Genomic DNA, 25127 nt, shown 5'->3' with positions numbered 1-25127 from the left:
TGACCAGGCTTCTCTGTAACTCTCTTGTGCACATTAATCAAACAAGTTCCAACCAGATCCTTGCTTCGGTGACCCCTTCTGCGGCTGTGGTGTAAGACCAGCTTGCCACCAGCTACCTACTACCAGTATAATCTGGAACAAGTCTTTTCATCCTTTCCTGCCACTGGACGCCAAGCAGTGAAACAGATGCTGCTGCCCAGCCTTGTAGCACAGTGTGAAGGGATAAGATACCTGCTGAGGTGGAGCTGGCCACGTCTATGTGGATTCGGTGACGTGCAGGGAGCAGGGTGAAACCCAAACACACAGGCTTTGGGGGATCCTGGGTGTGCACCAGCCAGATCTGAGCACAGGAGCAGGCAGCTGGGACCGTGGGCACGTCTGGGATCACCAGGCGCAGCCTGAACGAGGCAGCCTCGCCCGGCTCTGCCCCTCTGGAATGAGCACCCAGCGGGCAGAGAAATTCCCAGGTGGTCTAACAGCGTCACAGCTGGAAGACAGGGGGAAACAGAACTGCTGTCCCCAAAACAAAGTGAATCCAGGGGAATAAACGAAGGGACAAACCCCTGTATGAAGGCAAACTCTGGATCTCATCCCAGATCATTTATCAGTGAAGTTTTGTCTGTGGTTTGGGGATCAGAGATGATTTGAATTATAATTTCCCATCTTCAGCAGTCACACAGGAGGTGTTTACTTTGAAGATTTTTTTTTACAGTAATACAGGGCTTTTAGCTTTTTTATTTCATTGGTTTAATGTATCTCATTCTCTTTTTTTCTTTCATCTTCTGGGAGCAGGAGAAGTAATATAAACCAAAGACTTTCTACAATATCACCTCTTTGCTTCAAAATGCATTTATACAGATTTTTTTTAAACAAGGACTAAAGGTATGTTGCACAGTTGCCATCAGGGGATAACCCCAAATATGAGCATCTTCCAAATACAGTTGCCACTCTTAAGAAGTACCAGTCATTTTTAAGACAATTGCATGGACATTCCAGGACACGATTTTTTCCTTTCTCCTATATTGCCACTATTCAACAAGATGGGGAAAACATCTTTTTCTATGATGACACTGTTCCTGCCTATAGCAGAAGTGTAAGAAGGATGAACACCCAATAAGACCAAGTGGTAAGAAACTGGATCTAGACAAGCTGAACCTTGAAATAAAAAATTACCCTTTTATGATCGATGAGGAGAGTGATTAAACAGGGAAACAAATTTACCTATGGAGACAGCAACTTCTCCATTGCTGGCAATCTATAAGCTGAGGCTGGCTGCCTTTCCGAAAGCGAGGCTGCCGCTTAAGCAGAAGTTGAGGGGCAGAAATTACTGGGTGAGTCTCTACGGTCTGCACTCTGTGGGAGGTCAGGCTACATGATCGTTGTGGTCCCTTCTGGCCCTAAAATCTATGAATCTATTGATGCTCTGAGGCTTAAAAAGCAGCAGCTGCTCCTATGCAGCACCTAGTTCTCATAAGCATTTGGAATAATGGATCCATATTGTGCCAATGCATACTAATGTTAATATACATTTGCAACACACAATGTGATGGCTTTGGAGACACCCAGGTGTCAGATTGAATCAGTGTCAGTGTCACACCATACCAGGACTTCGCGGCAGGTCCCTGTTGGCGTCTCCAGCAGGAAGCTATTGGTTCTTTGAAATTATTGTGTTTATCCCTTATGTTTGTGGGGGAATAAATAAATAAACTGTACCAGGCCCACCATAAGACTGGTGCCCACAGTTTGCAGCCAGCTAAAGCCTGGTTTCTAAGGAGGGCATTTACTTGGATTAGAGATGAGGTTATGAGGGAAAACAAAGGAAGGCTCTGTATGAGAGGTGACCAAAGAGACATTTCTCACTGCTAATCTCCTCTCATGCACTAGTGTAAAGAAATCAACAGCCAGGGCCAGTGGCTGCCCTCAGCTTGGTACCTGCAGTCCCTGCAGAAGTCCAGAGAAGTTGCACAGAGCTTTTGTGAGCTAAAAACCTGAGCCAGCCTCTGACAGATTTAATCCCCACTGGTTTTCAAGTGCGGAATCAGGTTCAGACTCCGCAAAGAGAAAATGGCCTCTTCACCTCCTGCCTTGGGTTTGGACTTTAGGGACACACAAGGGACATGCTCACACCTCCAAACCTTTTCCTGTGCTTCTTCCACACCTAAAAACCTCACATTCATAACCGCATGAGCATGTGTGTGTGTGTGCACAGGGACAGAAGCACACTGGGCCACTTGAGCACTGTGTGGTGCCAGGGAAAGGTATGTGCCCCAGACCTGACCATACAGTTTCTGAGTGCACGGATATGTGTGTGTGCATGTGCAGTTCCTTTACATTTATACATACACACATGGAGACCTCATCTTTTGATACGAAGCAGATCTGCACTGGCCTCACCTAATTTCCCTGCCCAAATCCACTTGTCAAGCTTACATGAGCCCATATGGGAAGCTGCCCAAAACATCATTTGTTAACAGTAATATAATAAAGCAGAACACGGCCCAACAAGTCCTCACTTGTTTGAATGCTCATTATTCCCTTAGCTAATCTGCTGAACACAGCCCTGGTGTCTGAGACAAAAGGATAACTGGACTTTGTCACCACCCAGGGACTGCAAAGGTTAAAGCTGTCTCTATGCACAGGGCATCTGCCTCTGGTTTAGGACTTACCTGCAGCAAGGCCTTGGTGTATCAAATTCTCCTTAGGAGTGCTTCTGCCCTGCATTGCTTGTGCTAATTAGCTGACTCAGCTGATTAGCTCTTCCAGGGCTCTCTGTCATCCAGCTGAGGGGCACGTTCACCTCCAGCTGTAAGAAGTTCCTACCAATGGAAATGCCAAACCTATTTTCCCCCACGCTGTTTTTCGCCCTGCTCCAGAAAAATGAATCAGAAGCATTTAAAGAAAAATAAAAAGAAGCCAACCCCTTCCCAAGCCCATGGGGAGTCTGCTCTCCTTTAAGCCCTCTGCATCACTGTCATGGCCCAACATTGTACCCTGCTCTGTCTTGTCTCCTGGCTCTTGGGTGGCCTGGGAGGCCCAAGAGACCCAGATACCGATGGTGGTCCCATTTGCCCAGAGCAGGAGGGGCTACTTTTGTGGCCCTGAACATGGTTAGCAGAGGCAAGTTGTGCATTTCTAGTGGGGACTTGTCAGCAGAAGGGAGTGGGGACGGATTCCCCTTCCAGGGGGAAGGAGGAGAGGGGAAGGCAAAAGAGAGAAAGCAACACAGCCGTGTGCACAGGTGACAGTGACAGTTCAAGCATGCTCATCATGAGAACTGCACATTAGGCAGCTGATGAGGTTAGACAGGTCCTGTGTGCAGTCCTCCCCTTCCCTGATGTTATGGAGAGGCTTTCAGGGCAGGTCTCTGCCCGGACAGAGGTGCTGCTGCTGAGTTCTCACCCAATTTGTGGCACGGGTGCTGGGGTTACCTAGGCCAAATGCTCAGCCCTACTCCAGGCCCCCCCCAGGAAAGGCTCTTTTCTCTGGCCCAGGCCTGCAAAGAGAGAAAAAGCACATCTCTTCCTATAAAAAGATGGTGCTGAGGGATAGTGTCAGGCCCCACAGAGCCTGGGTACGTCAGAGAAGGCAGGACCACTGCAATGGGTGTTGCAGGGGAGAATGTGCATGTATGACGCCTGGTTCTGTGTGCATGTGTGCGCACGCGCGCGTGTGTGTTTGTGTTTTAAGGCTGGCTGGTGTTTGCATGTAAGAGACACACTGAAGGGATGTTTCTGAGCCATGCAGGTGTAGGGGAAGAGGAGTTGTCTGTGTGTGTGTGTGTGTGTGTGTGTGTGTGTGCAGTGGCAGGGTGTCTGTGCGGGGAAGCGTGTGTGTGTGTGTGTGCACACGAGTAGGGTGTGTGCACACATGTACGTGGGTGAAGAGGGTGGGGGTGGTTTGCATGTTCAGGAGCAGGTGTGTATGAAGGGAAAGGGTGTGCATGTGTGTGTGCGGGGATAAGGGCGGTGGGGGTCTGCAGGAGAGGACAGGTCAGACAAAGAGCAATGGAGCCCAGGCAGGGGCAGACCCCTTTTCCGGGAAGCCTGGACCTGGCAGTGGGGCAGAGCTTCTCGGGAGCAGCCCCGGGGTCCCTGCTCAGGCATTACCCCTTACCAGTGCCCTGGGGCTGGGCGAATCCAGGCAAGCCCCGTGGGGGGGGGGGGGGGGGGGGGGGTCGCCCGGGCCTTGCTGGGGCCCTTCCCTGTTCAGGGTTCCTGGTAGCGACCCCCCCGACTCGGCTGGTCCCGGGAAGGAGCTGCAGGTCTGCTCCGTCCCCTCGCCGGTGCAGGAGGTGCTGTCCAGGGCAGGGGGGCGGGCGATGCAATGTGTGTATGTGTAAGGGAAGGGGGGGGGGGGGATGAGTGCAAGGGAAGGAGCATTTGTGTAGAAGAGGTGGGAAGGGTGTCCGAGTGTCACCTTTCCTTCCTGAAGAAGCAAGATTTGCAATCTTTTTCTGATGCACTTTGTTTCGGGTTCCCTTTGCTGCGACCAGGCAGATGCGGAAGCCCAGACTGTGTGTCTTCTCCTGTACAGTCACATTTCGAGCCAGTTCAAACACCCCGGGGTGTGAGGAGGGTGTCCCCCAGCCCGCGGGGAGGGTAGGGTGCGTGTCTGCCCAGCCCTGCCACTGGGAGTTTGGTTTTTGATTTTTAATCGCAGCTGCTGAGCTGGTGAGAATAAGACCATCATGCTGAAATACCGCCGTTATTTACCCCTGGAAACAGAGACGGTGTCTGGAGCTGACGATTTGCCCTGGAAGCACAGCCTGGCTCTCATCGGAATTAAGTGGTTAATGTTTCCACAGCACTGGGGAGATAGAGGGGCTCTGACGAGTGTCTTCTAATTATATCGTCATGTTTGCAAAATTTCCACTCTTTCTGGCAAACTCACCTTTCTGAGGGAGGGAGCGGGGAGACGGGAAAGGAGAGGAAGACAGACACAGAGAGATCAGCGTTGAATGCGTGTGTATGTGTGTGAACTGAGAGGAGGAGATGAGAAATAGGGAGAGCAGTAGAAGATTCGTGCATGCAGGGGGAGCCAGGAAGGGGAAGAAAGAAAGAGAGAAAGAGAGAAAGAGAGAAAGAGAGAAAGAGAGAAAGAAAGAGAGAAAGAAAGAGAGAAAGAAAGAAAGAAAGAAAGAAAGAAAGAAAGAAAGAAAGAAAGAAAGAAAGAAAGAAAGAATCGATCGAAGACCAAGAGGGAGAGGGAGAGGGGAAAAAAAGAAGCGGTGGAAAGCAGCGACAGAAAGAGCGCGAGGGTCCGGGCCGTCGGGGGGGCGGGCGGCGCGGCCCGGCACCGGTTCAGCACCCTGGACAGCTCTCGCGGCCGGGCGCCCCGGGAGCCCCGTGCGCCGCTGCAGCCCAGCGCCAACCTGCTGCCGCGGGCGCGGGCCGTGCGCCCCCCGCCCCCCGCCCCCCGCCCCCCCGCAAAATTCAAGGGAGGGGAAGGCCCTGGGCGGGGGGGTGGAGGAGGGTGACAGCCCGGCGGGGACACCCAGCTCCCCTGCCGGCCTTTCCTCGGCAGCTTTGGGGTCCCGTGGTGCGCGGACACCCGCGGCTAAGCCCTTCGGGCACCCGCCGCCAACGCCCCGGCTCCCCCCGCTTCGCACGGCCCAGCCCGGATCCCCGCCTCGCCCCGACCCCCGACGGGAGCACTGGGCGAAGAGGGCCGGGGAAAGCTCCCTTCCCCGCTTTGGCTCGCTCAAACCGAGACAACCCGCAGGCTCGGTCCTGCCCCCGCCTCCTCCCCCAGGCCCCCCGCTCCGAGGGCTTTTGCCCCGACAGGGCGGACTCCCCACGCACCGGCTCGCTCTGTCCCGCTGCTGCTATGCCGAGCTCCGCGGTTGCCGCCGGCTTTTCTCATGCAGATTCCCTCTTTCACACCTCCCAAACAAAGGCAAACGGGGGCATCGCCTCGCCGTGTCAACACACACGCTCATTAGCGGCAGAGCGGTGGGGGAGCGGGTGGGAACGGCCCGAGCAGCCCCGCCGGGGGGGCGGTCGCATCGACGGGAGGTTGTAGCGGGCCGGGGATCGCCCGAGGAAATTTGGAGCGAGTTCTTCACCGCCCCCCAAGCAAATAAGTTTCCGAAGCTCTGGGCTTGCGTTTCTCCAGATCTTTTATTGCTACACAAGCTGCTCAGCCAGGCTTCTCCTAGCCGGGTTTCAAAGCAGGGCGGCCGCGATCCAGCGTCGCAGGGACCGGGAGCGATCGGGGCTCCTGCTCTGCCCCGGGGTCGGCTCCGCGCGTAGCGGCGCCTTAAGCCCAGGGGGAGGGAGAGCCGGAGCGGGGAGCCCTGGGGAATTGTCGGGGCAATCGCGATAGGGCTGCGAGAGGGGAGCTGGAGTGGGAATGGGGCCCTAGGATGGAGAAGTGCTGGAGCTGGGAGGGGCTGCGCGGGGGTGGAATTAAAGCCTCTCCAATTACCACCCTCCCCCCGGAAAAAGGAACCGATTAAACCAGCTGTAGGGGAGGGAGGGGGAAGCAGTCGATGAAACCCCGATAAATCACGGCCCTGCCGCCCTGGGAAAGGTGGCCGAGCCGGCCCGGAGCTGGGGGCAGGAGGACGCGGAAGGTCGGCAAAACGACCCCTCCAGCCGTCCCCAAAAAACCGGAGCTCCGGGCAGGGAGAGCCTGAACCGCCCCGTTCCCACCCCGCGTCCAAGGGGAAGGCGCGGCGCCTCCGCGGGGCCCCCGCGCCGGGGCGCGGAGCCGGGCTGCGCCGGGGCCCGGTCGCCGCCGAGCTTCTCCCGGGGCCCCGCTCCGGCGGGCCGCCAGCTTCGTGCCGGCGGTGCAGCGCCCGTCCCGCTGCTCTTCCTCTTCCCCCACCCTCTTAAACGGCACCGACCGAGCTCAATTCCGGAGTCATTTCCGCCTCTCCCGAGGCTTCACCCTGCCGCCGGCACCGGCATCGACTTTCGTTTTTTTGGCGTCTCTCTCTCCGAAACGCCGACCAAGAGCTCGGAGGGAAGGAAACAATAAATTCGTTAAAAATAAGAAAAGGGGGAGAAATCACCCCGGTTTTCGTTTGTATTTCCAGCCGCGGTGCTGTTTTGGGTTTCGTTTTGTTTTGCTTCCTTTCCCCCCGCCCCGTCGTTTACAGAACTGCCCGTGGGGACAGGGAGCACAGAGCCGCCCCGGGGCGGGCTGGGGGGTCCCCGCTCCCTGGCAGGGAGAGCAAAAGAAGGGAGAAGGGAAGGAAAAGGAGAGACCGGCCCGGGCTGCCCGGCCTCGCCGGGAGCGGCGGGACCCAGCCGGGGAGGCGGCACAGGACCGGGGCGCAGCGCCGGCGGGGGCTGCCGGGGACCGGGCTGGCAACACGGCCTTTGGGGGAGGGGGCTGTGGGGCCGCCGCCCCGTCGGGGAGGCCCCACGGGGGACCCTCGCGTGTCCGCGGCGGGAGCTGACCGGGTAACGCGGGGGGTTCGTGTTATCCGGGTGCCCGGGGGCGGCTGCGGCCGGGGGGGGCGGGCCGCGGCGCTGCGCTGCGCGGGCGCTGCGCGGGTCTTCGTGCGCGCGGGGGGGGGCGCATTGTTTGAGCGCACACGCATACGCGCATACCTAGAATACGCCGTATAATACGGAAATTTCCATGTCCCAGCTGCCTTCCCCTTTTAACCTTGGTATTAATTTAGGACGGATCTTTTTAAACCTCCCCGTAATGCATTCAGACGCTGTTGGAGGTTTATCTTTTTTGTACCGTGGGTTATATTTACACCCAAAACAAAATAATTACACTTTTGTTGGAGAGAGAAAGCTGGTGATTAGGCTGTGGCTCTTTGCAGCAAACCCTTTCTCAGTGGTACACCAGGACAATTTTTCACGGCTGGGTGAAATCAGACGCGGGAGGTAATGAATCCTGTGAGCTATTTAAATTTACAATTTGTAACGCAGTCACTCAGAAACGCCTATGGCCCGGCGAGGAGATGCTTGCTGGGTTTGTTTAATGTTAAAACCTGCACCGTCCCCTTTTTACCAGGGGAAAGGAGGGGACTGCAGCGAGGGAAAGCCGCCGCGCACCGAACCGCGCCGCGGTCCCCGCCAGCCGCCGCGACACGGCGAAACCCCGCGGCCGGCGCGGAGCGGCGCGGAGCAGCGGGGAGCAGCGCGGAGAGGCGCGGAGAGGCGCGGAGCGGGCCGCTGCCGCCGCCGCTCCCGGCCAGGGCTCCTCGGCCGCGGCCAGCCGCCCGGCCCGGCCCCGGCTCCTCGGCGGCTGCCGCCGAGTCGCCGCCGCGCACAACCAAAATAGTTCGAAATATCAACAAACTCGTCGGCGGAGCCTCCTAACAGATAGATAATTAATTACAAAACACAGGGGGAATATGCAAACCGCATATTACAAATTCTACAGGGCTTAACTGATTGGAAACAGATTATTATCTTGTTTGTCTTTTGTCTGTTTCGCTTATCCCTCTGCCGTCTGTTGTGCTGTAAGTTGATACACTTTATTCTTGAAATGGGATTTTTTTATATAGTAAATTCCATCAACATCTTGTATAAGCGACGCTGCTTCTCCATGCATTACCCTGTTAAAACACAATAGGTTTATTAGTTACATATAGGCGGATATTATGTTGCCTGAATTGCCATCTGTTACCATAGGGGAATATGTCTAATAGGGGTGGGGTGAGGGGTTGTTTGTTTGTATTTTTCCCCCTTTCCCGTTGGAAGGGAAAAAAAAATATGTATTATTTTACTTCCAAACGAAAGCAGGGGCCGAGAGCGGAAGGGGGGAGCAGGAGCCCCCGGCCGTCCCTGCCCCGCTGCGGCGACCGCGTTGCCGGGAATCCGGAGCGGTCCCGGTGCCGGCGGCCGCGGCTGGAGAGCCCGAACCGGCCTCCGCATCACCGGGAAACAACTAGCGGGTGTCACGGCCAGAGGGGCCGGGCCGGGCCGGGACACGGGGACCCTGCCCGGGCGAGACCCGCAGACCGCATCGGGCCGGGAGGGAGCAAGGTGTGTGCAAGGGCAGGTCGGAGCCGGGGGCGTGCGAGGCCGTGGGAGCAGAGCGTGTGCGTGTGTGCGTGTGTGCGCGTGTGCATGTGTGCGTGTGCAACGCCGTTTGTGCGTGCGCGTGTGTGTGCAAGGCCGTGGCAGCGGGGTGCGTGTGCGCAAGCAAATGCGTGAACACCGCTGTCCCTGCGGGCTGCCGCTGCACACACGCACGTTATGTACACGAGCACACACCCATCCCCATTACGTACATTATAGATTATACATATTAATTTTGTTACAGCATGTGATCGGCGCTGACACACGCACCCCCCCCCCGTGTCCCCCAGTTCAGCCCCCCGCTGCCACGACCCGCTCTTTCCCCGCATTGTTCCCAGCCCGGCCACGCAGGGAAAGGTGCCGCGGGAGCCACCCCGGGCGTGGGGAAGGCAGGGGGCCAACACCAGCCCCGGGGCGGGGGGGGCACACAGGCCGGGGGGGGAAGGAGTCCGGGCCGCCCCCCGGGCCGCTCGGCCCAGCCGGGGCCCCCCGCACGGCGCCCGGCCGCTCTCCGTGCGCGGTGCGGAGCCTCCGCGGCTGGGCGCGGGGCAGCGCTTGGCCGCGGAAAACCCCTGTTTTCCCCCGCGCCCCGACGGGCTCCGGCTTCGGATGGCACCGGCACGACGGGGCGGCCGGGAGCGGCGACCCGCGCCCGGCTCCGCGGCGGCTCCGCTCGCCTGAACGTGCCGGTGGCGACCCAAGGCGTGTGCGGGGGGGGCTCCGCTCCGCGGCCCGGCGAGCCCCGAAGGGCGCCCGGGGGGGGGCACGGAGGGCCCCGGCGCTCGGGCAGTGCCTGGCGCGGCCGCGGCCGGGAGGGCACCTCGGTGCCGCGGCGCCGTGCGCGGAGAGAGCGGCTGCCTTTACACATGTATCTATATATATAGCTATAAATGCAAACACGTGCGTGTGTGTGTGTGTTTATATATCCGTGTGCATAAATATTTGTATATCTGTGTGTGTATGTATTTGTGTGTGTGAGCCTGTACGCATACACACATATATACATAAATATATATAGGTACGTATACAGACACGTATCTCCCCGAACACATCGCTAGGCGCGTTTATGCCGGGCTGTTTTTCCCCTCAGCCCTGCGCGGTCGGAAATTCCTGTCCGCCGCCCACAGCGGCTGCCGCGGCCGCCTCGGGCCGCCCGGCCCCGGCCCCGGCCCCGGCCCCGTTCCCGTTCCCGCCGCCCCCAGGGCGCTGCCCGCTCGCCCCGGCCCCGGGTGAACCCTGCGCCGAGCCGCCCCGGCCCGCTGCGGCGGCCCCGCGCCGGCCGCGAACGCGCGTGGCGGCGCCGGTCCCGGTCCCGGCCGCTCCGGGGGCCGCGCACGGGGGGGGCTGAGCCCCCGGGGCCGCCGCCCCGCACTGCGGCCTCCGGCTCCGAAATGAACCGCAGCGGGAAAGCGAGCGAACCAGCTAACTCAGGCGGAGCCGAGACGCGGCGAGAGCTCTGGCGTGCGCCGGGTCGGAAATCGAGCAACGGTTTCTTTCTCTCCTTCTTTCTATTCACTTTTCTTTCTTTCCTTCTTTCCTTCTTTCTTTCCTTATTTATTTCTGTCTGACTTTCTGTCTGTCTTTTTGTCTTTCTGTCTTTCCTTCCGTTTCTTTCTTTTTTTTCTTTCGTTCTCTCTCTCCCCCTCTCTCCCTGCTTCCTTTTCTCTTTCTTTATCAGTTTCTATTCCACTCTTTTTCTTTTCAATTCTTTCTTTTTCATTTCCATTCTTTTTTCTTTCCTCCCTTCTTTCTTTTTCTTTCTCTCGCTTTTTCTCCTTTTCGTTCTGTCTGTTCTTTTTTCTTCCTTCCTTCCTTCCCTTTTCTTTCTCTCCCGTGCCCGTTTTCTTTATTTCTATCTTTTTTCATTTTCTTTATTTCTTTTTCTCGCGCGCTCTTTTTCTCGTTTTCTTTCTTTTTCTTTCTCGCTCTTCTTCTCGCTTTATTTCTTTTTTCGTTTTTCTTTCTTTTCCTGTCTTTCGCCGCTCCTTTCTTCCCATTCTTTCCTCTTCTTGCTTTTTTCGTTCTTTCTTTGTTTTCTCCCTCTCTCCCATTCTCTCTCTCTTTCTCTCCCTTTCTCCTTTTTTATTTTTATTTATTTCTTCTTTTTTCATTTTACTTTCCTTCTCTTTCCCTTTTCGGTCTCTTTTTCTATTTCTCTGTGTCTTTCTTTTTCTCTCTTTATTTTTTTCCTGTCTGTCTCTCTCTCTCTCTCTCTGCTTTTCTGTATTCCTCTCCTCTATTTTCTCTCCTTCCCCAACGATCCCTGTGAAAACCCGCACAGAAAACCACCTGCGCTCGGCCCTGGCGCCACCGCTGCCGCCGCGGGGCTGCGGCTCCCCGGGGCCGTTTCCGCGGCTGGGCGCGGAGCCGGAGCGGCGGCCGGGCGGGCGGGGACCGAGCGCGGCCCCCTGCGCGGCGGCGGGACGCTCCGCAGCGAGGGAAAAGAAAAAAAATGCCGAGCTGCTGGCAGAGGAACGGCGGCGCAGGAGGGGCCCGGGCCGCGGGGCGCCGGCCTTCACCTGTGCGGCCACCTTCCTCCTCCTCCTCCTCCTGCCCTGCACGGCCGGGCCCGCCGCACGCAGCAGCCGCAGCCGAGAGTTCCTCGGCCGGCACCGCCGCTCGCCCCCTGCTCGGGCACCGGAGCCCGCGGCTGCCCCCGGCCCCGCTCCCGCCTCGCCTCGCCCAGGGCCGGGCCTGCCCCCGGCCTGCCCCCGGCTTCCCCCCGGCCTGCCCCCGGCCTCCTCCCGGCCCGGCATCGCCCCCGCTGCCACAAAAACGAGCGGTCAACCCCTGCCCTCCGGGCCCTGCGCACAAAGCGGGCCGGTTACCTACAGCTCCGCGGCACCTGCAATCAAAGAGAAAAATAATACACAGCTGCACAACAGCCCCGCACCTCTCCGTCCGCCGGGCTGTCTCCCTCTCCCCCTTCCTCTCTCCCTCTCTCCTTTCCTTTTTCGTTTTCCAGGGAGCCGATCCGCTCTTCCTAGTCTCCCGCTTCGTTCCCCTCTTTATTCTCGTGTTGACTCAGGTTTTACGGATGTTGTCAGTGACTGACTTAATGCGGAGCGCAAAGAAGAAAAAGAAGAAAAAGAAGAAAAAGAAGAAAAAGAAAAGCGATGTGAATTCCCCGCTCGCTAAAAGTCTGTATAACAAAGGGCAGCGAGCTCGCTGGGGGGTCAAATACCTCCGTGCGCCAAGTACCCGAGGTAACTTTTCATCCCGAGACCCTGTGCGAAGGAGCCGTCCCTCCACGAGCACCCCCTCCTCATTAGGCGAGCGGCCCCGGCCCCCCTCCCCCTCCCCGCCCCCACCCCCCCCAAAACCCCTTTCCTCCTCCCACCCCGCTTTGGGGCTTGTTGTTTTTACTGCTGATCCCTGCGGATCCCCGGACAAAAGACCCCGAATCGCCACCTCTCCCGCTTATGCAGAGAGGCCAGGTGATGGCTCCCCCCAGACCCGCTCGCTCCCCGGGACCCCCCGAGATCAGCCCTGGGCATCCCCCACCCCCACCCCCCGCAGGGGTTTAGAAAAAAAAAGAAGGAGAGAGAGAAAAAAACTTCCACGACCCCCCCGCCCGCCCAGACCCCAAAGAAAGGTAAATACTCACTTCGCCACCGCACCAGGTAAAACCTACTACTCAACAATAGAGATGCCTTGTTTTTTTCCCTCTGTGCCAAGCACAAGGCTGGAGCCAATTTAGATATGCTATAAATTAAGAGGTTGCCATGGCCACCGCCGCGCCATTGGCCGCGGGCCGCGCTACGCTCCGCGCCACGTCACCAAATCTGAATAAGGATGCGCGAATTACTAAGCCGGGAGACAAAGCTGAAGATGGGACCAGCATGAAAGTGGCGGCAAGCGGGCGGCTGCGGAGCACACGGAGGCAGAGGGGGCTGCCGGCTGCCGGGGGGGCGTTCATGCACCCCTCCCGCGGCGCGCCGCTGCCGCAGAGCCCGCCGAGAGCAGCCCCCGCGCCGCCGCGCCTCGGCTGCGCAGCGCCGGGCACCGCCGGCCGCCCCGCTCGGGTGGCTCGGGGGGGGCGGTTTGGCGGCTCTGGAGGGGGGGGCTTTGGGGGGAGCTTTTTTTTTTTTTTTGCATTATTTTTTCCTTCCGCCGAGGCTCCGAAGAGAAGAGAGGCAAGAACTTGACAGCGGCTCCGCTCCGCGCTCTTGAGGGCGCCTGAATTCTTGTGATTCCCTCTGTATTTTTAATTTTTCTTTTCGCCTCGCGTCGCAGACCTGCCCCCCTCCTCGCAGCGAGCGCTGCGGCCGCGTGTGCCGGCGCGGGGGTGACTTCTCGCTGTGCGCGGCTCCCTGCTCGGCGAGGTTATGATGGTGCATTGCGCGGGCTGCGAGCGGCCCATCCTGGACCGGTTTCTGCTGAACGTCTTGGACAGGGCCTGGCACATCAAATGCGTCCAGTGCTGCGAGTGCAAGTGCAACCTCACCGAGAAGTGCTTCTCCCGGGAAGGCAAACTCTACTGCAAAAATGACTTCTTCAGGTGAGTCCCCTGCGACGGGGGCCAGCCGCCTCCACCCCGCCGCGGCTCCCCGAGCGGCTGCGGAGCCTCGCAGCTCCCCGCCGCCCCGCCCGGCCGCGCCGCCTCGCCGGGGGGCACCGGGGCTCCGGCTCTGCCCGGCCCCCGCGGGCTGGGGGGCGCCGCGGACGGGGAGCGGGGCCGGGCTTCGCCCCTTTCCCCCCCGGTGGCCGCTCGTCCCTCTCCGCCGGGGCTCGTCCTCGGCCCTCGGCGGAGCCTGCCCCGTCGCTCCGGCGGGGAACCGGCCTCCCGGGTCGGCAGAGCCCGCGGCGGCCGGGCCGGGCGAGGCGAGGCGGGGCCGGCGGCAGCGCCGCGGCCGCTTGCTGCAGTCCGAGGCGGCTTTTTTCTTCCTCTCTCCGCCTCGTCTCCCCGTGACCTTGCCCGCGAAAGCGGCGCCGAGCCGGGCTCCCCCGGCCGCGGCCCGCCCCGTCGCGGCCCGCCCCGTCGCGGCAGGCCCGAGCGCCGCGGCCCCGCGGAGCCCCCGGGCAGGGCCGGCGGCGGGGCTCGGCGCCGCGGGGAGCGATCCCGGTGCCCGCAGCCCCGGAGGAGGCACCGGCCCCGCCGGGCCTCGCCGCTGCCCGCGGGCCGGCTGCGATCAGGCCCCCGCGCTCCGCAGCTCCCTAAACGCCGCTAATGACTGCGATAAGGTGCAGAGGAGGAAATTAGGGGCCGGGACGAGAGGGGGAAATGACTTACGACTTGTAATGCTTTCACTACATCAACGTCACGGGGAGCAGCGCGGGCGGCAGAAGTTGTGCCGAGGCGCGGAAGGAAAGGGGGGACCCCTGCGAGGGGCACCCCGATCCCGGCCCCCGCCGCGGCCGAGCCCCTTCCTCCCCACGGACCTGGCAGCAACAGCCCCATCCCTGGGTGGTTTTTTGTTTTTTTGTTCTTTCACGGCGAGATCGTTTTCAGCCGATTCAGGTGCACAGAAAAAAAAAAAAAAAAGGCAGCGACTGGGGAAAGCGGCTCTGCCTTCTACGCAGGGAAATAAAACTAGAGATCTCCAAGGTGGTGTTTTCGACCAGGAAAAATTGACGCCGGGGAGAGCAGGATGGTCCCCGGCGCCGGGGCTGGGCACTCGCCGGGAACCAGGCGACGCTTTCGGAGACCCGAGCTCCCTCCTCCGCCGCCCATTTTTGTTTTCAGAGCGCGGTGCTTCTCGCACTCGCCTTCCCCCTTTTTTCGTTGCTCTCCCCACATTCAGCCCCTCTTTCCCCTGATATTTTTACGGCGCTATTGGTTCGATACCGGCGCCGAGGCGGGCTCGCGTTTCCCGGCCGGGAGGCACCGCTGCCTCCGCTTAAACGAAATCCTTCGCTGCACATCGCGGAGGGGAAAATCCTCCGAACTCCCTGCTCGCTCCTGGCCCTTCCATTTTGGTGCAAAACTGTCGGCAGCCACCTGGGCCCGGAGAGGCGGCGCCGCGGCCGCGCTCCGAGGCAGCGCAGGGGCCAGCGCGGAGCCGCGAACACGGGCTGGCCCGAGCCTCCCCCGCGGAGCTCCCGAGCGGGGTAGCCGGGAGGAAGGTCTCGCCTCCTCCTCGTCCCCGCCAGCCGAGGGGGACCGGGGCAGGACCCCCCCCCCCCCACCCCCGCCCAGGCTTTCTGCGGCGTTTCCCGGAGCAGCGAGAGGCGCTGCAGGATCGGGCCCGGCCGCAGCCGTGCAGGCGGCGCGGGGAGCCGGGGGGGATCGGGCCGGAGCAGCCAGCGGGGGCCGGGGGGGCCGCGGCAGCCCCCGGCGCGGCTCGGGCCCCGCTGCCGGCGGAGCCTGCCCTCAGCTCCGCGCTCTCTCCCCTCCAGGAGGTTTGGTACCAAATGCGCCGGCTGCTCGCAAGGCATCTCCCCCAGCGACCTCGTCCGCAAAGCGCGGAGCAAGGTGTTTCACCTGAACTGCTTCACGTGCATGGTCTGCAACAAGCAGCTCTCCACGGGCGAGGAGCTGTACATCATCGACGAGAACAAGTTCGTCTGCAAGGAGGACTACCTGAGCTCCCCCGGCCTCAAGGAAGGCAGCCTCAACTCAGGTACGCAGCGCCCGCCCGGCCGCTCCGCTCCGCTCCGCGCTTCTCCGCTGCTGCCGCCCGGCGCCGCGGGCCGCGGAGGAGGCGCTTTGGCCGGGAAAGCCCCGCGGCCGGGGCGAGCGCGGCTGCAGCGCGGCGGGGTGTCGGGCCGCAGGTCGGGGGGGGGCCGGAGGGGTCGGGCGAAGGGCTCCGAAGCGGGTCGCGGCGGCCCCGCGTTCCCCGCGCGACGGGCACACGCGTGGGGCAGGGCGCGGCCGAGGCGGAGGCGGCTCCCGGCAGCAGCGCTGCCCCGGCCCCGGCGCGGTGCCGCCCGGCCGCTGGCCGCAGCGCGGGGGCCCCGGGGCCGCCCCCCCCCCTCCCCCGAGGCCCGGCCGAGCCCCGCAGCGCTCCCGGCGAGCGCGCACCGCCCCGCGCCGCGGGCCTGATCCTGCGCCTCCTTCCACCCAGAGGCAAAGCTCCCATGGGACTTCCTTGGAAGCTGTCTCTGCGTCAGGACAGCGGGATCAGGCCCACTCGTGCTGTCCCAGCAATGCCCGTCGCCTGCGCTCACCCCCTTCCGTGGGCTCTCTCTCCGTCCAGCACCCGGGGCCGGATCCTGCCACGCGAGTCAGTGGGGCCGCTGCTGTGAGCGAGGCGAGTAGAGCTTGGCCTGGGGGGTGCTGGCGTCAGGGTCCCCTGGGGGGGCTGGGGAGGGGGCGCCGAGCCAGGCTCAAGGCAGTGGCCGGACCCCCCTGAACGCCGAGAGCGACTGGTTGCGTTTTTCCCAGCGGCGGCTCCCGGTGCCCGGTGTGAAAGGCGCGGGGGGGGGGGGAGAGGGGACGCACCGGGGCCTGCGGTGAGGGGGGGTCGCCCCCTCCCCAGCTGCCCTCCAGCTGGCTATGGAGCCCCTCTGCGCACCCGGCAGGGCAGAGCGGTGGGGGCCGTGCCAGGCCGCCGCTCCAGACGCGGGCGCCGGATCAGGCCACTCGGCTGGCTGGAGCGGGCGGCGATTGCTCGCAGCTCTGCGTGCTGTTGGGGTCGGGTGGTGCTATGGGGGTAATGGGGGGGCAGAGGCGATCTGCACCCCTCGCTTCTCTCCAGCACCTCCCCCCCTTTCCTGGAGAGCAGCCAGGCTCGCCAGGGCGGCAGTGGGGAAAGGGAGGGCAGAGCAGAGGGGGGTTCATCTCTCTCCTAAGTCATCCACCCCCCCTTTCCTTTCTGGGTCTCCTTTACAGTGTCCTCATGTACAGACAGGAGTTTGTCCCCGGATCTCCAGGACCCCATGCAAGACGACACCAAGGAGACGGACAACTCGACCTCCTCGGACAAAGAGACCACCAACAACGAGAACGAGGAGCAGAACTCGGGCACCAAGCGGAGGGGGCCCCGTACCACCATTAAAGCCAAGCAACTGGAGACCCTCAAAGCTGCCTTCGCAGCCACCCCCAAGCCCACCAGGCACATCCGGGAGCAGCTGGCCCAGGAGACTGGGCTCAACATGAGAGTCATCCAGGTACAGGGGCAATAACCCCATCCCCACCGCCCCCACTCCCTGGTCTCACCCCCCCACCCCAAGGCAGGCTGCCCCACCACAGCTTTCTCCAGCAGTGTGTATCCTCCGGGGGTGAGACCCGGTTTCTGGCTCTCCCAGCATGATGCCCAGGTCTGGCCCAGTGACATCACCCACCTGGCCTGCTGGAAGCTGTGAGGTTCCCGTGACGCCAGAGCTCTGGGAGGAGAGGGGCAATTCCCTCTCCCAACGCGGAGAAAGGGAAGGACCCACGTGTGGAGGGAGGGAGAAGCGGGTGCTGGTGGGACTCCAGACTGTTCAGGGCTGTGCAGTATTGCCCAGTCCCCTGCTGCCGGAGGGAGCGGAGCTGGGACCCTGAGGCCAGTCCCACCACCTTCAGCCCACAGGTGGGGAAATGGGGACAGGTGACCGGCAGGGGCTGAGCAAACCCCACCATCTCCCTCTACCTTACCCGCTTCCTCCGGTGTCACCCCAGGGCCCATCCTGCACCTCCTGGTGGGTTAACGGAGATACCTGCACGTGTGGCTGGGAAGAGCAGAGTGGGATATAGGGAAGCTCGTCTCACTCTTTGCTTTAGTGCCTTGACTCCCTGGAAAAACGTGAAGATCAGCCCCAAGACATGAGCCAGCTGGGCTCTTCTCAGGCTAGAAACCCACCAGCCCCCAGCCAAGCTAATGGCTCAGACCCAGTGTGGCTTCACCAGGAGCTGAGCAGGAACCCCGGTACTGCGAGTCTTGCTAGGCCCAGGGACTCCATGTCCATGTGCAGCAGGAGAAGATGCGCAGCCAGATCCCTTTCCTGCCTGCAGCTCTTCCCCGGAGCTTGACCTCCATCCTCTCCAGCCTGCGCAGCCCAGAAGGGCCGTGGGTATGCCTGGCAGAGGGATGCTCTGCCATTCAAAAGCAGAGAGAAGCCATTCCGCCCTCCGGGCAACCCTGCAGTCTCCTACCACATGGCCCTCATGCAGAAAATCCCTGCAGAAATGTGCAGCGTTAACAGAGGAGGACCCTCCGGCTTTGCTGTTAGCGACGCTGTGAGAGCTCCAGCCCCTGGCAGAGGCAGAGGGGAACAGAAGTCCCTGGAGCAATGTCTGGGCTCTTGGGAAGTGCTGGTTCCCCCAGAGCTACCCCCTTCCCTGGGGTGCATGTGTGCGGAGTGGGACACGTAATCCAGACACCATCAGCAGGCCTGGGGAAAAAAACCTGTGGACTGAAGCTATGTGGCCTGGATGAGGGAATAGCCCATAGAAAGATGGCCAAGCTTTTCCCTTCCCTTTTATCTTTACCTTCCTAGGCCAGCTTTTCTTTTAACTCTCTCCCCATCCTGGCAGGTGCTCAGCTCCCTGCGTTCTGTTTGTTTCTATCACAGTCCAAACAGACAGAGTTCTTCTTTCTTTCCTCCCTTCCCTCGCTTCCTCCCTTCCCTCCCTTGCAACAGAAAATTCACCTTCCCGTGTCTGCCGGTTGTCCTCTCCCTCTCCCCTCCCTCCCCCCGTAGGGGCAGACAAGGCTGCAGAAGGTGCTGCTGGTTGGGAAGGTCTCTCTGCTCACCCCTCTGGTGCCCCTTTCCAGGAAACTGGAATTTCAGTAAAAACCCTCCGAGGTGGCAAAACTCTTCCCTTCCCAGAAGGTCCCGAGAACTTCCCCCAGCACTTTCGGGTCTCTCCTACAGCGTCACGGGCCAAACGTCAGCAGGTTTCTTGGCCAGGCTGGTGGGGGGGGGTCCCTTGGTCTGTCCCCTTGGTCCTCCCCTCCCTCCATCCCGCAGCCCCCGTGCGCCTGTGCCCTGGGCCCCCCTGCCCTGCCGCTCTCCAGGCGGGCGCTGACGGCCGGCTCTGCCCGCAGGTCTGGTTCCAGAACCGCAGGTCCAAGGAGCGGCGGATGAAGCAGCTGAGCGCCCTGGGCGCCCGCCGGCACGCCTTCTTCCGCAGCCCGCGGCGGATGCGCCCCTTGGGCGGCCGCCTCGACGAGTCCGAGATGCTCGGCTCGACGCCCTACACGTACTACGGAGGTGAGGGACCGTCCCCGGGTGCCCCTTCCCTTCCCCGTCTACTCCTCCTTTCCTTTTCTCTCTCTTCTCCCTTCCCTTTGTTCCTCCCCTTTCCTGTTCTCTCCCCTTCCTTTCCCTCTCCCTTCCTCGCTCCCTGCCAGCCCTGTCTCCGCTCCGAGCGGCTGCAGCCTGGGTCGGCCTCCGGCTCCGCCGCCCCCGAGAGGCCCCTGGGCTGGGGGGAGCTGCCCCGGGCCGGGTTTCCCGGCCTGCCCGCGACAGCCGTCTGTGCGCACACGTACACACGCACGCATTTCGGATCACACACACAGCCAGCTGTGCACACACCCGCACAGCTGTTCCGCGCACATCAGCACGCGCGTGCACGTGGGGGCGGCTGCGCATGCATCAATCTGGGCCCACGCAGCGCTGCACACAGCTGTGCAGCCGTCTGTGCACACACAAACGTGTGCACACACAAATGCACACACATGCACAAGCGTGCAGTGCACACACATGTCCACACGCACACATATGTGCACCCACCCATGCACACACTGCCGAAGCTGCACATGGCAATGTGCCCACACACCGTCTGTGCCCGTGACCATGCCCGTGTGCACACACTCACACGTGTCCTTGCACGTGCACGCCCCACCAGATGCACACGTGTCCATGCACAGACATGTGCATGCACCGCTGCACGTGTGCATGTCAATGCACAAACACGCCTGCCCGTGCACACACATTACCACGTGCACACACATGCATGCGTAGACATCACCCCATGCACGCACAGCTCCATGCACACACTACCCTATGTGCCACGTCCATGCACACGCACCACACACTCAGCTCCATGCATATACCGCTATATCCATGCACAGACACACCGGCATCTGTGTGTGCACACGCTCATGTCCGTGCACACGTACTGCCTAATGCATGCACACATCCCAGCATATGTATGTGCACACACACATGCAGACATCCATGCACACGCGTGGATGTCCGCGTACATATACACACTCACGTATCACTGTGTGCACACACATCTGTGCACACACTCACCTCCATACACAGCCAGCCATATGTGCGTGTCTATACACACACTCACATCCATGCACATGTATACACTCACAGGCCACCACAGGCACACACGTCTGTGCATACACACCCTCCCCCATGCACACACCCCACCACGTGCACACACGCCCGCTCACGCACACACTCTCACATCCATGCACATAAACACCCCACCATAGGTGCACACATGTCCATGTACACACACACACACACACACACACACACACACGCTCACCTCCACGCACAACACCACCATATGCACACACACACTCACCTCCGTGCACACCCATCCCACCACACGCACGTCCATGCGCACAGACACACATTTATATCCATGCACACATATACCCTCACGTACCGCCACACGAGCACACATCTGTGCATATATACAGGCACATAATCTCCTCCATGCACAGCCCTCACCAATGCGCACACATCCATACACACACCCCCTCCATGCACACACAGGTATCCCCATACGTGCACACATCCGTGCACACACTCTCACACCCCTGCACAGAAACACCCCACCATACACGTGCCCATGTCCATGCACACACACACCTCCGCCTGTGCGCACACGCTCACCGCCATGCACACACATATACCTCCCCATGGACACATACATGTGCAAACACACGTGTACACACAAACACCCCCGGCACCGGCCACCACTGCTCCCCGCGGGAGCCCAGCCGGACAAAGTGGTAGCCGCAGCCTTTTGTTCCCCTCCAGCGGCTCCCCGCCAGCCCCGCCGCACCGGCACAGCCGCTGCCGCAGTGCCAGCCCGCGTCCCCCGCCGCCCCCGGGCAGCTGGGCCGGAGCAGCCCCGGCTGGGGCAACAACCCGCCTCCCCGCCCGTGGGGGTGCCCCGCTTTGGGGCAGCCTCTCCGCTTGGGGGAAATGCGCTCTCGCCACCCCCTTCTCCTCCCAGCTCCTTCCAGAGCATGCTGCTTTTTTTGGAGCCCCCTGTACTGCCCCACGCACCTCGATTTTCCAAGCCTCCCCCAGGCAAGGGGCTTCCTGGGCAGCCCTGGCTGCCCCACAACTTGTTTCCAGCTCCCTTCTAGGCTGCTAAATACATATGTATTTTTAGTGCTCCCACCCCTTGTTAAATAAGAACAAAACTGAGGCTCCCCCTGCCCGAAGCTCCCCAGTGTAATTAGCAGCTGCAGTCGTTACACGGGGGTTACCTGGCCTCTGCTCGGGTGCAGGTTTGCAGCTGGCGATGGGAGCGCCTGCACGTTGTTTCGGAGGGGCGGCCGTGTCCCCGCGCAGGTCGCACGCCCGGCGCGCTGGGCCCCGGGAGGGGAGGGCAGCCGGCGCCTGGCACTTGCGGGCTCGTTGCGGGGTACGGTGGGATTCGGAAGGGGGTCGCCCTGGCCTCCACGACGCAGCCGGGGTGTCTGGGGGAGAAAAGGCCTGGGCAGAGAGGGGGGAGGCGGGGGGCCCGCAGGCGACCGGCTCCAACCTCTTCTCCCCCCCCCCCCCCGCAGATTACCAAGGTGACTACTACGGGCCGGGAGGCAACTATGACTTTTTCCCCCACGGGCCGCCTTCCCAAGCCCAGTCCCCGGCCGACTCCAGCTACCTTCAGAACTCAGGACCCGGCTCCACGCCCCTGGGACCCTTGGAGCCCCCCCTAAGCGGACACCACTCCTCAGAAAACCAAAGGTACACGGATATGATCTCGCACCCCGACACCCCCAGCCCCGAGCCGGGCCTGGCGGGCTCGCTGCACCCCATCCCGGGGGAGGTCTTCAGCGGGGGGCCCAGCCCGCCCTTCTCCATGTCCAGCAATAGCGGCTACAGCGGGGCCCTCTCGCACCCCAGCCAGGAGCTCAGCGAGGCGGCGGTGTGGTAGGCCTGGCCGCGTGTGCGTGCGTGCGTGCACGCGTGTGCGAGGGGAGGGGGAAAACACGCCCGGACTCCTCCGGCCCGCGCGTCCCTCCGGACCGAGGCACGGTTCGTCACCTCACCTTCGCCGGATGAAGACCCTCCGAAGCCACAGCCGCCCTCCGTCGCCAGCCGATGCCAAAACGCTCCTCGCATCCGCCCCCGCCCGCCCCGTCGGCTCAGACCCCCCCCAGCAACCGGGACGCTGGGGGTCGTCCTCGGGACCTCGGTGCCCCCCTCACTACCTCCCCCTCCCGCTACCTTCCCCCAACCCGCGTGATCGGGCGCTGGGGGCAACGAGACGTGCCAGGCCCTGAAGAAAACCTCCGCCGGCATCGGGACCACCATCTCCGGAACCAAAGCTGAACTCGCCCGGGCACAGGTCGCACCGCCCCCGGCAGTGACTGCGCCCCTTGGGGCTGCTTGGAAAGGGGGGGCTGCGTGTGTCCCAGGCGGAGGAACCCCCTCCTCCCCTGTGCTCATTCCCATTCTTTTTAATTATCCTCTTCCTTAGCCTCGGTTCATCCCGAATCGCGTCCCCGCTGAGGGGGGAGGTGGGAATACAGGAATAAAAAGCCCCCCCCCCCGCCGCCTCCCCCCGTGCCCCTGTTTCCGTTGTTCCCGTTTTATCCCCAAGGAGAAGGCGGCTTTGGACCCGTTGCTCGGGGATGGAGGGGGGGGGCAGCGGCGGGGGGGGGGGGCAACAGTGGGGGGGGGGGCGCCCCCCGAGGCCGCCCCCTGGCGGAGCGCGGCGGCTCCGCTCCCGGCGCTGCCGAGTGACTCGCCGAGATTTGGTTCCCAGGCGGCGGCAGCGGCAGGAAACCGGGCAGAACAGCAAAGCAAAACGGGGAAAAAAACCCCAAAACCCCAACGGCCGCGTCCTGACTGCCTCCAGCGAACGCCGAGTCCAACCCAGTTGTTTCCCGGAGGCTCCGCGAATTTGAGGATGTATTATAGTTTTTGCTTCTAGTTTCTTTATTTTGTATAAAGGAGAAACAAATAAAGTATGTTTTTGTGTTTACTGATTATTTATTGTACTTTAGTCATCGGAGGCTCCGAATTTTTCTATTTTGAAGGTGGGGGGGTGGCACTTGGGAGGGGGGCAAGAGGATAAAGGAAAAAAAAAGAACAAAAAAAGAAAAAGAAGAAGAAAAAAAGTTGTTTTTCTGAAAGCGTTGTGGGTTTCCTGTCCCCGCTGCCTCTTGCAGAGGCTGTTAGTGTGAATGGCTCTTGTTGTTCAATGTGAATAAAAAACCTTTTAGTTACCTACTGTTCAGTCACCTGGTCCCTTTTATTTTTTTAAGGCGAGAAAAACAGAGCTCCTGGTTTTGCTGCGCTGACCCTCCTGTTCTCAGCACTCTGCTCCGGGCGAGTCCTGTCCCCCACGGCCCCACGGCACGCCCCATATCTGAGTGTGGGACCTTACACATATATATAACACATCTATCGAGCATAACCTATCTATCGAGCGCCTCAGGCAGCAGCCACCTCCCCCCCCCCGGCTGTCCCCTCCACGGGTCGTGCTCACCTCGGCTGAGCCCCCGTTAGGTCCTTGCCCTCCCCGGGGCATCGCGCCCGGACTCGGCCCGTTTCGTGCATCCTCGCTGCGAAGCGAGGCTGTTGCTGCGCTCCTGCCCGCGGGCATCCGGGCTGCTCGGCAAAGCCCGGCGCGCCGGGGCCTGTGCCCCGCCGGAGCCCAGCGGAGGGGCCCTGGCCGGTGCCCCCCAGCTGCCCCCCGGCCTGCCCCAGCCAGCAACCCGCTGCAGACTCCGGTGGCTGTTCAGGCCCGCTCTGCCCGCGGCGGGCGGGGGGGTACCGCAACCCGGGGCTCCCGGGCCGCGCAGGGGGCAGCGGCGCCGTCGGGCGCGGGGGCAGAGCACCCCCGTCGGGGCAGCCGCGGTAGTGCGCCCGGGGGGGCGGGGGGGGCTTCGCTCGCTCCGGCGGCCCGGCCCGGCCCGGCCCCGCGGTGCCCTCGCACCCCGCCCCGCTTCGCTTTGCCACCCCCTCCCTTCACCCCCCCTTGCCCCCCTGCGCCCCACCCCGACCTGGGGGATCCCGGCTGCTCCTCGGTCCCCCCGGGGGACCCTCAGTTCCCCCGGCCGGACACAGGAGCTGCCCTGGCACCAGCCAGGAGTTCCACCCCGAATCCTGGGCCGCCCTGGCTCACCAGGAGCTGGCCAGCAGCCCAGGCCCTTCTCGCACCTGGACCTAGTTTGGGGCTGAAAACGTTGGCTTGCTCTGGGGGGGAGGTCCCTGGTCTGGGGGGAGGTCCCTGGTCTGGGGGGAGGTCCCTGGTCTGGGGGGAAGGTCCGCGTGGGGCTGAGGAGGGCTGCTCCCGGGTGGGGAGATCAGGCGAGGGCGGACGAAGGGCTCCCTGAAAGGTCACCAGCGTTTCTGCTCGGGTGCAGATCAGGGAGCTGCTCCCTCTGTCCCAGGGCCTCTCTCGTGCGCCGTGGGCCGACAGGTTCCCCCTCCCACCCCACCGCCAGCACCCCGTGCTCCTCCGGCCCCCTCGTCCTGGCCGCACGCCTCCCGCCGTCCCCTTTATCCGCTCGCTTTTCCCTCTAGTCCACGAGAGGAGTCTGAAAGCCTGCAAGGCCAGGGCTGCTCCTTGAACGCAGCAAGGACACTTCCAAGATGGCCTTGCCCAGCCGCAATCCGTTAAAAGCCCCGAATCTGTGCATCTTATTTATCCTTCCTCGCGCCGAGCTGTAATTCTTAATCAGATGTGGCAGTTAAACGATATTGATTCCTCACACCACCCCGTGCCAAGCCGGCAGAGCCTTTCCTCTCTGCGCTCTCTCTGCCTCCCTCTCTCTCTTCTCTGAGATATAAATAAATAAAGTCCAAGGCAGGCTGCAGCTCTGAACTAATATTTAAAATGCAAAATCATGGCAGAGATTTTTTTCCCCCTTGTCTTGCAGTAAAAAGATATAAACAGAATAAATTACCTTCCCTCGCTGGCTTATGAGAGTCCCTCTCTCCTGACCTGAATTTTAAGTCCTGGCTTGGCTGTAGCACCAAGCACTGATGATTTATGGAAAGCCAGCCACTTCTCTGCATATTTTCTCTGTTCAGCCAAGTGATGGAATTTATCCT

The 25127-nt window shown here is 61.5% G+C and overlaps 1 protein-coding gene and 1 long non-coding RNA gene across 2 annotated transcripts; one reads left to right on the top strand and one right to left on the bottom strand.

The window, feature by feature from the left end:
• Positions 1–8211: 8211 nt before the first annotated feature.
• Positions 8212–12653, bottom strand: LOC135330175 (uncharacterized). Its single transcript, XR_010391987.1, has 3 exons — positions 12598–12653; positions 11884–12044; positions 8212–8524 (listed from the first exon to the last, which is right to left on the bottom strand). It is a non-coding gene; the product is annotated as an uncharacterized LOC135330175 (long non-coding RNA).
• A 427-nt stretch (positions 12654–13080) lies between these two features.
• On the top strand, positions 13081–22698 carry LHX5 (LIM homeobox 5). Its single transcript, XM_064521827.1, has 5 exons — positions 13081–13491; positions 15330–15553; positions 16765–17042; positions 18905–19070; positions 21629–22698. Exons 1-5 carry the CDS (start codon positions 13319–13321, stop codon positions 21994–21996), a joined length of 1209 nt encoding a protein of 402 aa, XP_064377897.1. The 5' UTR covers positions 13081–13318; the 3' UTR covers positions 21997–22698.
• The last annotated feature ends 2429 nt before the right edge of the window (positions 22699–25127 follow it).

Source organism: Dromaius novaehollandiae, chromosome 17 (genome assembly GCF_036370855.1).
Source record: "Dromaius novaehollandiae isolate bDroNov1 chromosome 17, bDroNov1.hap1, whole genome shotgun sequence".
In the NCBI taxonomy this organism is placed as follows: Eukaryota; Metazoa; Chordata; class Aves; order Casuariiformes; family Dromaiidae; genus Dromaius; species Dromaius novaehollandiae.
The sequence above is the reverse complement of the archived record's forward strand: the minus strand, read 5'-3'. Positions and strand labels throughout refer to the sequence as shown.